The sequence below is a fragment of the Loxodonta africana genome, chromosome 1 (assembly GCF_030014295.1).
Source record: "Loxodonta africana isolate mLoxAfr1 chromosome 1, mLoxAfr1.hap2, whole genome shotgun sequence".
Classification (NCBI taxonomy): Eukaryota; Metazoa; Chordata; class Mammalia; order Proboscidea; family Elephantidae; genus Loxodonta; species Loxodonta africana.
In genome coordinates this window covers 39,740,120-39,752,958 of record NC_087342.1, presented here as the reverse complement: position 1 = coordinate 39,752,958, position 12,839 = coordinate 39,740,120, and the positions used below count along the sequence as shown (strand labels likewise).

The window sequence follows — 12,839 nt, the reverse complement described above, 5'->3', positions numbered from 1 at the left end:
GAGAGTAGAAAGCACATGTGGCAAGAGAAGGGCAGCGTGTGCCCGTGCTGAGAGGCCACCGCCAATTACCACACAGCAGATCTGTAATTGCTCCATTTAAAGGGGCTTTATCTCCTGTCCTCTGGGTTTTGTCACCTTTTTACTAGCATGGGTAGCTCTTCACCCCCTATATCAGTTATTAACAGTAACCTTTAATTTCTGATGAAGATGGTGCAGGCTTTGAAGCCTGAAAGCCTGAGATGACTCACGGTTCTATTTCCTTTCATGAAATTGCCCCTGAATTACAACTGTGAGTCACTGCCCCCTTATCAGGGGGTTAAAGTAAAGAACAGTGAAGTAAACAGAATCAAGAGGCTCAGTTACAGTCACTAATCTAGCTTTCCCTAGGTTTACGCTCCTGTCAGCACTAGGGGTCAAGAAATAAAGCTAAATAATAATAACTTAACAATTGCACTCATAGATGTCAGACCTCATGAGCTTGCATCATGCAAGACCAAATCCCCAAAGTCTTCTCTGCTTGTTTTTTTTTCAAGCAACATAATAAAAACCTACCTATGAGCAGACAGTTCCCAACAGGCTACTAGGCACAGCTTCTGAGAAATAACTTTCTCTGCTCAGCCTGCCCAGGCCAGAGGGTGGCTGAACAGAACAGGCTCCAAAGTCACCAGAGTTGGATGGAGCAGTCAGCAGGGAGTGTCCCTGGGTAAGGACCCTACCCTGTCACAGGCTGGGCCGAAGGCCGGGACCACTGGAAGACCAGAGCTAGGCGAAACCTTGGACTGATGTATGAGAAGCTGAGTCTGGGGTGGCGTCAGTCACAGAGCTCCAAGGGAGAGTGGACCCCTGCTACCGTCTCTGGTCTTAAGGGAGTCTGCCTGTGAGGGCCTTCTCTGGAATGTTTTTAAAACTATTAAAAGGGAAGTCAATGTGTTTAAGTCCTGTATTTCTTCTAAATAACTGTTTTCTCTATGGCTTATAGAGTACTTTTTGCCTGTCTTTCACTTTATGCTAACTGTATTTTTAAGACACAAAATGAAAAAAAGTTCTGTGTCTTCATGCAAGCTGTACTATAAATGCTATTAATTAAATCATCTCTTTAGTGTTTTTTTTTTTTTTAAACCATGCTCGTTCCTTATTTATAAATGGACACACATAAGGTAGATGATATTTTCTTTCACTTTCCCAGAAAACTCTAAAGTGCTAGCTAAACTTTTTCATTATTGTCTGGGGACATACATATAGGTAGGTGAACATATTTCTTTTTGTATAGTAGCTCTCCATAGCTGCTGATCCCAAATGACAAATACTACCAACTGAAAATAAGGGATTCCATCCCAGAAACATAAGATCCAAGAGGGGTCACAGACTCCTACAGACCCCTGGACAGTATTCATGGTCAGACTCAGGCTTCGGCCGGAAAACAGCAATGTGAATCATGGCTCACGTGTGAGGCCTATATCAGGGCCTAGCCCTGGTGGAGGTGGCAGTGAGGTGGCCAAACTGCTCAGCAGTTAGATTCCAAGGCCAGATGCTGGCCACTCCATCTCCCTGTGAGTGCACTCGTCGGAGGTGGTGCTGACTGACTCAGTCTCCCTGAGGCTGAGTCTGGCAATGCCTGCACGCCGACAGGTCCTGTCAGCCACTGATGGGCAGGCCCACTGATTGCAGTTTCCTGCTCACCCCAGATAGCCCGCTGCTCGCTCCTTGTCTCTTGTCACCCTTGTTGGCCAAGCAGCCTGGTTTCCACACTAGTTTGTGCTGAGACAGCAGCAAGGGGGAGAGGGGAAGTGTTCCCAACTATTACTGACACAGCTGCATTTACTACTGTGCTGAGAGCGCTCCCTCTGGGCAGGATTCCATCACAGGGAACAGTCGTGGAGAATGTGAGAGTTCAGGCTGCACCTGGTAAGAGATGCTCTTGCAAACTTTCTAGGGAATTTTCAGGCTTCGTTTATTTGGTTTGTTTGTTTGTTTGTTTGACGGTTTTTGTTTTTTTTTTGTTTTTTTTTCCTCCTTCCATTCTTACTGACTCCCAGCTGCATACTTTGAATCTTGACTGGAATATTTGAGATATTCTGTGCAATTCTAAAGCTTTTTCCATTTTGCCAAGCTATATGTGTGTGTGTGTGTGTGGCAATTTTGTCTTTCTAAAAAGAAGCATTACCCAAAGAGTGATGCTTTCCTGCCCTCTCTACACTAATGTAAAGTTTGACCAAGAACCAAATTCACTTCCATTCTTTTATTCCCTTGGTACCTGAGCTATTCCTCAATTTTGCTTTTCTAAGAAGAGTGGAAGGAAAAGAAATGAATATCCAGTGGCACTCACAGTTTCATAACTTAAATTCCTGAAGATGTTTAACTGGGGTTTTCTCAGTCATGGCTTTCCTGGCTAACACCACCTGTCTGTGCTCCTTCTCCATATTTCTAGCACTCAAGACCTCATTCCTTTCAGTGTGTACGTAAGAGATTTAACAACATCCTACCAAAAGGTCTCACACTCTTCAAATGTTTCTCCACCCAAGCAGATGTCTTTTGCAAGCCATACAAACAGGCCTGTTGATAGAACACAGTATCCAAATGAAATGTGAAATAAATATTAATTAAAAGTATCCCCAGACAACCTCAGTGAAAGAGTGAGAAAGAACAGATTGTGAACTTTGAAAAGTTAACCTACATGACACAATCCACACACAAAGATTTTAGGGAAAGCGGGGGGTGTCCAAGGGATTTAATGTGTTAAAGAATGATCAAAATAAAATAAGATTGGAACCTAAAGATGCGTTGTTACCTTGATGGAGATGAAAAGGAACCCAAGAGATTTGAAGAGAGAGCAAGCACACAGTTAGGGTAGAAGATAACAGCAGTCTCCACTTTTCTGGATTTCACGTTAACTACTGTGGGTTCAGGAACTGGCTTAATGACTTTTCCAGAATTCGGTCTGGCTCTTTATCAGTTCACTGTAACGAGAACAGAAGCCAGGAAAGCCTGAGAAATTGCTGCACCACAACATGCCCCCCACCCCTGCCATTTGCAACTCGGAGCCCTGGATTTGAGCCTTAGGGCCAGACAGGTCAGCTCTAAGAGGCCGTAAGACCAAGCCGTGGTCAGGGAGTCAGAGAAGAGCGAGGGTGCTGAGGGCCTCTGCATACACACATTTTCTCTCTTTGCTCATGCTGGTTTGCTGCTGTAAAATCCTCAGTTAAGCTTCATTGAATCTGACAATAATAAGTGACATATTGAAACTATATAGTTCACCTAAGGAATAGCAATGAAAACAGTGAAGACACCAGAAGCCAGAGCTCAGGAAATGTCATATTCACATAGAAATGCTTTACATTTTTCCCAGGGCTTTATTGTCTCTTTTTTAAAAGGAATGTTCCAGACCACCCAGTGCAATAAGTTCTTTTTGAAAACTCTACATAAAATCACCACTTTAATTCAGCCTTTTGCCCCTGTTGTCATAATATGGCCTTCAGCCTGTAAGTAAAGAGAGAACTGACTGTCAACAAAAAGACAAAACAGATCAACTCATTTTTCTTGCTTGTCCTGAAAAGCTGGGCATCCGCTGGTTAAGGGAACTCGTGGAAGTTCAGAGTTTTTGTAAGGGTGTTAAATGTGAAATGAGTGTATTCTGTGGCCTTGTTCTCACATCCGCAGCTTCTGAGAAGTCCTGTGTCTGAGAATGGCAGTGCTTGACTTCCTTGTAAGAATACAATTTCCACAATCTGTTTTCTTTCCTGGCAGAGAAAGCCTTATTTACTGAACAGGTTCTGTCCCTCCTGTCATTCCACTCATAATAAAGGAAGGGCCATAACCACATCCACTTCCACAGCAGTCTCCTCTCTCCCTGGCCCCACCCCGACTCCCACCCCCACCACACTTAACTCTGCCTTTTGCCTCAAACCTTGTAGACTAAGCAGTTTACTGTTTCTTTTGTCTAAATGACACAACAGGAAGAAGGAGAAGTTCCATCAGGAGCAGGTAAGTATAAAGTAGTCTGGGATGTCCTTAATCTTTCCTGAGCAGTTGATTACCTGAGCAGTTGACTAGGAACAAGTAAACTGACTGCTCTAGCTGTGGGTTCAGTAGCAGCTGGCTAAGAGAGCCCCTGTTTTACTTTGCTGGAACCTCATCCTTCCACATCCGCAAGGTCTCTTGATCTAATTAAATCTCAGGGAGACAGAGCCTTGGCAGCAGGTTACAGTAAGCTGCTAGACTGGAATGTGGGAGCTGGGCTCAAAGCTAAATCGTGGTGTTTAACTGGGCGCGTCTCTGGTTTCAATGAAATACTTTTACAGTGTATGGTAGCAATGTCTGTTCCTGAGCTTTTCAAAACCGTTTTTCTTTTTCCTTAATTGTAGTCCCCTGGTTGTTTTTATATTATGAGCTACTTGTAGAAAAATACAGGAAGCGTAACTACAATACAGAGCTCCCTTTCCCAAGCCTACTGAGATCATTTGAAGCCGACCTGGGTTTTAGGGTTTGACTAACTATACGTTGAGAGCCATGAATTGCATCCCATGAAATTCTGGTTGATTTACGGGAAGTGTTATGTGATTAAACAATAGCCATGTTTCTTCAAGCTGTGTAACTGGTGTAGAATTGAGGGAGGGAGGGAGGGACGAGGACTGTGCCGCTTCACGATGCCACATTTCACAGCTCCTTCTGGGGAAAAGAAGGAAGAGCTTTGTGTGACTCTAGTAGTAAAGTACAAGTATTATAGTACTATGTACACGTTAATTTAGGGACAAGAAAGAGAAGTAAATTACTTGGTTTTGCTCTCGGCTTTCGGCTCAGAGGAGGCCTCGGTGCAACTTTCTTCGGTCGTCCTGCATCTAGGTTCATCCGACAGCAGGCGCCTCCGCCATGCCACCGAAGTTCGACCCCAACGAGATCAAAGTCATGTACCTGAGGTGCACAGGTGGGGAAGTCGGTGCCACGTCTGCTCTAGTCCCCAAGATCAGCCCCCTGGGTCTGTCTCCAAAAAAGGTTGGTGATGACATTGCCAAGGCAACTGGTGACTGGAAGGGACTGAGGATTACAATGAAACTGACCATTCAAAACAGACAGGCTCAGATTGAAGTGGTGCCCTCTGCCCTGATCATCAAAGCCCTCAAGGAACCACCCAGAGACAGAAAGAAGCAGAAAAACATTAAGCACAGTGGAAATATCACTTGCGATGAGATTGTCGGCATTGCCCGTCAGATGCAACACAGATCTTTAGCCAGAGAGCTCTCTGGAACTATCAAAGAGATCCTGGGGACTGCTCAGTCAGTGGGCTGCAATGTTGATGGCCGCCACCCTCATGACATCATAGATGACATCAACAGTGGTGCTGTGGAATGCCCGGCTAGCTAACAACTACAAAAGGAGATATTTCAATAAAGGATCATTTGATAGCCAGCGGGGGGAAAAAAAAAATTACTTGGTTTTCCTTGTATATTGCCATCTCCAGGTAGCACTGTGTTAAATTGCTAACTATTCATTTTTGCTTCCTACTTTTATTGAAGAATCTGTATATGAGCCTTTAGGGCCAGCAGAAATCACATGTTTTACTATTATTAACCCTCTGGAAAGGACTTCAGCGTATTATGAAATGTAAAGCCTTTGGGAGTTTGACTTATTTTAGCCTAAAAAGTAATGATGGATTTTTGAGAGTGAGAGTTGTTGAGTATATACTCTTCTAGAGTGAAATTTCAAGCAAACAGTACAGACCTTGGAATCCAAGTACCCTTTGGTGTAATCCAAGTACCCTTTGGTGTAAAAGGCTTTGCGGTAAAGGGGGCACAAAGTCTGTAGTACAGAGCAGGTACCACCCAGCGCCCCTGACCTTTCCCACTATACATCTGTAGCTATGTCCTGTGCCGGCCAACCCTCAGGAAGTTCAAGGAAAATAGAAGCGAAGGCTTTCAACTGCAACTTGATTATCAGTTACATCCACTAGATGGGACTATTGTAGGTGGTTCTTTAATATTTGTGTGCAGCCAAAATACAGTGTCTTATTGCTTTCATTGATTTGATTGTCTCAGAATGGGCACACACCAGAGATGGTGAAAGTCAGGTTCCGGTCAGACTACCTTCACATTCTTCCCTTTGTCTTGGGCACTCACATTTTATCACTGTTTGATGAATACATTTGTATAAGGAAAAGATAGGTAATTATCTCACCCCAGCAATGGGCTATCTCAGAGTTTTTCTTTTTTCTTTCTTCCCTCCTTCTTCCCTTCCTTCCTTCCTTTCTTTTTGCAGCTTATCTTGAAATTCTCATCTCAATTTGCATCTCAGTCAGTCTTCCAAGAGCTGTAATAAAGAAATGGGCAATAAAGACTGAGACGCAGGATTTTCTTCTCCTCTAGTTTTCTTTTCGCGAGTATTCCCTCCCAACAAGGCTCTGAAGTGGATGGAAAAGAACTGCAACCCTGGTGCGTGTGGGTTCTCCTCCTCATAAGATAGAGCTGACAGTGACAGGCCTCTTTCTGTATTGTGATAAGGCTCCACCAGTCAGCAGGATGAGAGAGATTGAGTATGAAGCAAATGCCAGCCCCAGCCGCCTGCTGGTTTCAAAATTAACCTGCTCCTTCACCAGAGCCTCTGGGGAGCACGGTGAAAAAGGAAGGAGCGTGGAGAAGCTCTAGGGTGCCCTTGGAAGTCGTGGTTTTCAAAATACTGGTTGCAACTCACCAGTGTGTGGTGAAATGAATTAAGTGGGTCACGATCAGCATTTTCTATGGAACGGAGTAAAACGGTCAGTAAGTAGTGCCCTGAACACTTAAGTACTGTGTCGTAGAACTTTAGTTTCGTTTTGTGTGAGTGCGCCGGATGGCAGTGTAAAGTGCAGTTCTTACCGTGGGTCAAAAAGCCTGCGGCGCCCCGCTCGGCTGGCACCAAGCTGCTATGCCTGGCCGCTCCTGGATGCCAACCGCTGGCTAACGCAGCCGCCAGGCACCCAACGCCGACGCCCGTGGTAGAGCAAGGGGAGAGAGCTCCTGCCAGGGGCAGGTAGCCAGACTCAGAGTCCGAGCTGCCGGAACTGCAGCCGCCGCGGACGGCGCACTGGGACTGGACCGCTCGCGGGGTCCGGCCCTCCGCCCAGGGTCAGGCGTACTGGCCTCAACGCTCAGAGTTGCTTCTTTGAGTTCCTGGTCACCCAGCGTAGCTGTTGACTTGCTGAAAATTTAAAACGTTCCGCAGTGGGAGCTAACGCTGTGTCACCGCTAGGCCCGGAGACAGCCCTGCGCGAGAACCGGCCTCCGCCCGCCCGAGGTGCGGCATTGCTGTCGGCGAGGGGAGGGCCCGCCTGCGGATTGATTTACTTCTCTTTTTGACTGAAAAGTGCAGTAATTCCAAACAGTTCTCACAGTAGCGTCCCTGACAACTTAATGTAAAAAAAAAAAAAAAAGTCATTAAAGCGTCCACGGGACGCGGTGGTGGGGGACGGGGAGGAGGGAGGCTGGGAACGAGCCGGGGATTGATGGCTTTTTACGGTTTTCAAGTGACCTGTGCAGTATTTTCTTAATGCACCCTCGGATGATTTATGGCTCCTAGCACCGCAGCTGAAACTGCACTGCGGGGACCAGAAGGGCCACGACTTGGGGCTTGCTGCTGCAGAGTGCCCCTGAGCGGAGCACCCCAGAGCGCGGGGGAGGAGAGCGGGCGTGGGCGCGGGGCTGGGGCGCCCTCCAGGGCCGGCCCTCGCCTGCGCCCGCCCCCGACCTGCTCTATCTCCCCCTCCCCCAGGACTTTCTGCAGGGAGACTGCTCCAAAGCCAAGCAGAAGCTCAGCTGGCAGCCCCAGGTCACTTTTGATGTAAGTTTCTGTTTCACGGTGTGGGGTGGCGTGGGCCGGTCCCAGCAGTGGGAGCGGGGTGGCAGGGCGAGCGGGTCAGCGCCCACCTTCCCACCCTCTAGCCGCTGCGCCTGGAGGCTGGGTCCCCCGGGCCTCTCCAAGGCCGGGAGGGTGGTGTGGGCGGCCCCAGGCGAAGGGAGGGTGGGGGCCGCTGGGGCAGAAACCTTCTCGCCTCGCTCCCCCTTCTCTGTGCCCCAGGAGTTGGTGCGGGAGATGGTGGATGCCGACGTGGAGCTCATGAGGAACAACCCCAACGCCTGAGGCCCTGCTGCCTTAGGCCCTGCTGCCTGAGGCCCAGACACCTGGGCTGGCTCAGCGGCATCCAGGACCCCGTGCTGCCATCTATGTCCCCTCCCCGCCAAGTTTGTAACAGCCGGGATGCGATTCACTCCTGCCTTCCCTTCGTGGGAGCCTCCTCTGAATGGTTTTGTGAAATCAGGATGATTTAATCACATATTCATTTCACTTGAAATTATGTCGTTAGATACCTTGAAATTGTGGGGCCTTGCAATTGTGTTTCTCTTTTCTTATTAAACATGATCTTTTATAAACAGCATTAACTGAGTAGGTGTCGATGGTTTCTCTGAGCTATACAAAGCAGCTATAAGGGCCCCCAAACACACCCCCAAATCTTTACTGCAGAATGAGATCACCTCCTACTGAGAGAGCCCCTGGGCTGCATCCAGCTGGGTCCTTCCCTGTGGGAAGCTGGGGACCGCCTGGTCCTCCGGCAGATGGTTCCTCAGACGTCGCTCTCCCTGTGTTGACAATAAGCTCCTCTACCAGCCAATGAGGAAATCCAGTCCTCACAGAAGTGAGGCATCCATCACGCCTCTGCCTGCTGTCATTAGAACCCACCTGAAGCTTCCACGACCTCAAAAGATGGCTTGAGAAATAGAGGAGGGTTAGAAGAAGAAAGGAGCCCTGGTGGTGCAATGGTTAAGAGCTCTGTTGCTAACCAAAAGGTCCGCGGTGCAAACCCACCAGCTGCTGCTCAGGAGAGAGATGTGGCAGTCTGCTTCTGGAAAGATTACAGCCTTGGAAACCCTCAAGGGAGTTCTACTCTGTCCTATACGGTCACTAGGAGTCAGAATCAACTCTGTGGCAACAGGTTTGGTTTCTTGTTGTTGTTTTGTTTGTTTTTAGAGGAAACTTAAAGGTAAGTAAATATTGTTAGAACTTTCCATGCCAAAGCCCCTGGGTTACCCAAGTGTCTCTGGACTATACCTTTCCTTTTGGTCTAGGATTTGTCATACAATGCTCTTCTCAGCACTGGATCACTTTCTAAATCTAAAGTTGATTTATTTATTTGACAAATTTATATTAAGTGCCTATTACATCCAGGCACTGTGCTATGACCTTGAAATATATCAGTGATATTTAGAAATTATAACAAAGAGGTTCAAGGTCCAGCATCAGATCACTGGGTCCAGTCTCATTGAGTACATCCTCTACACAGCCTGGGATTGACCACAGGCGTGTGCACCTGAGCTGTGCACAGTGTGCCTGTACAGTTAAAGGAAGGGTGACATACAAACGTGTATGCCTCCACCAAAGACAACATTTTGCCCTAGAACAAACCAGGTGGGTACTCCTACCCTCCTCAAGCAAAAGAAACCTGCATAGCAATACTGCACATGCTGGTGTGAGTGTGGTGAACCATTTCTGACTGTCTTCGCAGGCAGGTTTATGACCTGGGGGAAGCTGCAGGCTCCAGCGGTGGCGGCAGGAGAGAGGGCTCTTTGTGTGGCTGCTGGAGGTCAGTGTGAAAGCATGCAGGCCAGGGCTGGCTTTGGCTTCCACGGGGCAGAACTGGGGCCGCCTGAGCTGCGCCCACCCTGTTCTCAGAAGCTGGCCAGCCACACTTCCCGCTCCTGCTCGGGATGCTACTAACTGGAAACAGATGGTCCCTTGAAGGTTGGGCCTCCATGACTGGGCAGGCTGGGACACACACACACACACATACACATCACATATACTGTCACACACAGACATCACACACACTCAAATACACGCATCCAAACACAAATACCCACTCACAAACACAAATACCCATAGAACAATTCACAAACATGCTATCTCACGCTGTCACACACACACAGCCACGAGTACTTGCAAACACAACTCAAACATGTATCACACTCACACTCTCCTATAAACACAAGCTCACACGTGTACCCTGTTCCCCTCCGCCCTCACCCTGTGTGGCGGCCACCTTCCTCACTGGCCACCTGAGCCCCCCACCCAACCCCACACCCAGGAGAGGCCTTGTAGGGGCCTTGGGGCTTTCAGTGGCCCCATTTAATTCAACATTTTGTGACTTCTTAACATCAGCTTGAAGCCATAACAGGCTCCTCAGCGGGGAACAGGAGGGACAGACCCTAGGCAGGGGCTGAATGCCACTCAGGTGGAACATAATTTTAAATTATACTTCTCAAAATGAACTGTAGCGTCAGTTTTTGAAGGAAACAGAAAAGTATTTTCAGTTGCAACCTTCTCTCTGTTCCTGCACCCTTGATCTCAGTGGTCCGAGGGGACTCAGACTTCCCAGCCTCCCCTGGCTGTGTGTGTGTGTGTATGTGTGTGTGCTTTGCTTCAATATTTCCGTGCTTTCTTTCTGTACTATGAGAGAATTTCATTTGGACATCCTTCAAGTCAATTCTTATTAAATGGTTTCTTAAATCTCAACTCAATGTCAGTGAACTTATTTTTTCTCTTTTTTCCTTCTCTGCTTTGGCTATCCATTTTAGATGTGATAAAATATCTTCTACCTTGATTTTTTCCCACTAAAAAACTAGGAGTTAAACTTTCAGTACCCAGATATTACAGCAAAGCAGTCAAATCCACACTGTAGGCCAGATGAGGGACCAGGCCCACAGATACCTGGTCCACTGCACTCTCCTTCCATCTGACCTGCCTGTCAGAGCCCTGCCAGGGGTGTGTCTGAGGCCCTTGCCATAAGGAATTAGGAGGAGGCCAGGCCCAGCATAATAAACCTGCCACACTTCTGCAGCTGTTAAGGGGCAGGCTGGCCACGACTTTTAAGGGAAGTGCGGAAATGCTTTGGAAGATTCTGCTCCACCAAGATGGCAGCAATTCTTTCCTTAACCAACACCAACAACCAAGGTGCTTTAGAACCCCTGGTTGTCTGCTGATTGGCTGCTGTCAAGGAAACCTTTCTGGTATTATTAAAGCTCACATAGTAGCAGGAGGCAACAGGTCAAATTTTCATTATAAAATAGTAATAACCTTAAATCCATTGTTGACCAATACACTTTCTAAATTCCAAGAGAGAGCCTCAAAAGCACCCCAGGCACCTTGTTTGTATTTGGGATTCCAAGGCATTCTCCGTGTGAAGATAGGCCCCCATGGAATACAAGTTCAGGGTACACATCTTCTCCAAGCCTGCGCCCTGTCTTTCGACGTAGGTGGATGGCATTCAAGGGGCTGGGGCTGGGAGAGCTTCCACCCGGGTGTTACAAAAACACTGTGTTTCTGCGTGCTCATGGACACGCTTTTCAAAGAGATCTACACGTCCCAACATACCACCGGCATCTTTCTAGAAATCTTGGATTTTAATCACTGAGGTGTCGAGAGCTTGAACAAACAGCAGCGATAACTGTAACACAAACGCGGTTCCGGGGCTGGATCCGGTTCCGGCCCATCCGCCCCAGTCTGGGTGTCCCACTGTCCAAGATTTCCTTTGCAGACAGGGCCCGATTTCCTTGGGTAGTCCTCTGGCTCCCCGAAACCTGCCTTGCTTCTTGACCCCACACGCAAGGGGCGCGGAGAGCCCGTCGTTCGAGGGTTTGGCGTCGGGGTTGCTCCCGGAGAATGGACCTGGCCGTTTAGCTGTCCCCAGCCCAGAGAAGACGCCCGGAGGATCTGCAAGGCTGGGGTCGCCGCTGCTACCTTAGGCCAGAATCGCGGGTCTTCCGATCGCGCCGCCTTCTGCCATGCGGCCCCGAGAGCACCTCCATCCCGAAGACCTTTCTTTCCAAGGCCCCTAGCCTTTCACGAAGGCGACGCAAGGGCCCACCCCACCTGAGCAGGGCTTCCTCCCCCAAGAGCGTCTCTGACAGGACGCACGATCTAGGTCCGACCCCAACTCCTCCGGCTACGCCCGGGTTCCCTCCCCTCCTCTAGGGTCAGGGGTCAAACAGCCAGGCCCCATTCTCAGGTGCCCTTTTTTTTTTTTTTTCTTTTTTAACCTTCGAATTCCGGGCCAGGGCGCCCGCATGTGCCCGCGCGGCAGAGGCCCGGACTGAGAATGCAGAGGCCTGGGACGGCCCGCGGGCTCCATGGGCTAGCTAGGGGGCTTTGGGCAAGGGGCCGGACTCCCCTCAGCCGCCCGCGCGCTCGATGCGCATGCGCCGCCCCCCTCCGCCTGGGCCGCTTGTACCCCGGTTAGCCGGGGGACCCTGATAGTCACTCTCCCCAACGTGGGAAGAGGCTGGAGCCGAGAGCTGAAGGGTGGTGAAGGCCTGTCGCTTCGTGAAAATAAAACCCTCAACATCTGCAGCCCCGGCCCTAATGCCCCAGGCACCCAGAGCCAGGGCCTAACCGAGAAAATGAATAGGGTGATGACCTGGGGCAGGCGACTGAAACCCAGGCTGCAGCGACCCGGCTACCCGAGGGAGGCCTGGGCCCAACCAGACGGGAGGAAGCTGCACAGCCCCAGGAGTGGCGGGCCGCGGACCGGAGAGTGTATATTTGGAAGGGGTCAGGACCCCGGCTGGAGTCTGGCTTTTTATGGCGAGGAAGCAGACCGGGAAGGGCTCTCGGGCGATGCTTTCCTGTTGAGTCCCTGTCCCGGCAGCGCCGGGCCTGGAGCGGGCGGCCGAACCCGGAGGGACGGAGGCCCTATCCTGGCGTCATCCCGGAGTCTGGACCGGCGGGCAGGCCCGCCCAGGAGCCAGGCGCAAGGGAATGTCACCTTATTCTTCGGTCACAAGTCAAGCCCCACTCATTGCAAATCGGGGCCCTCAATTTCC

The 12,839-nt window shown here is 49.4% G+C and overlaps 1 protein-coding gene across 3 annotated transcripts in view; it reads left to right on the top strand.

The window, feature by feature from the left end:
• GMDS (GDP-mannose 4,6-dehydratase) overlaps positions 1-8,415 on the top strand; it is a 795,040-nt gene extending 786,625 nt beyond the window's left edge. For 2 of the 3 annotated variants that reach the window (XM_010597535.3, XM_064279810.1), the window contains one exon: positions 4,840-5,403. In XM_010597535.3, the coding sequence (XP_010595837.1) occupies positions 4,840-5,358 (519 nt within the window). In that variant the 3' untranslated portion in view covers positions 5,359-5,403. Of the gene's footprint in view, positions 1-4,839; positions 5,404-7,737; positions 7,807-8,043 lie in introns of those variants that run through there. The other variant, XM_003417823.4, reaches the window with a different exon arrangement.
• The last annotated feature ends 4,424 nt before the right edge of the window (positions 8,416-12,839 follow it).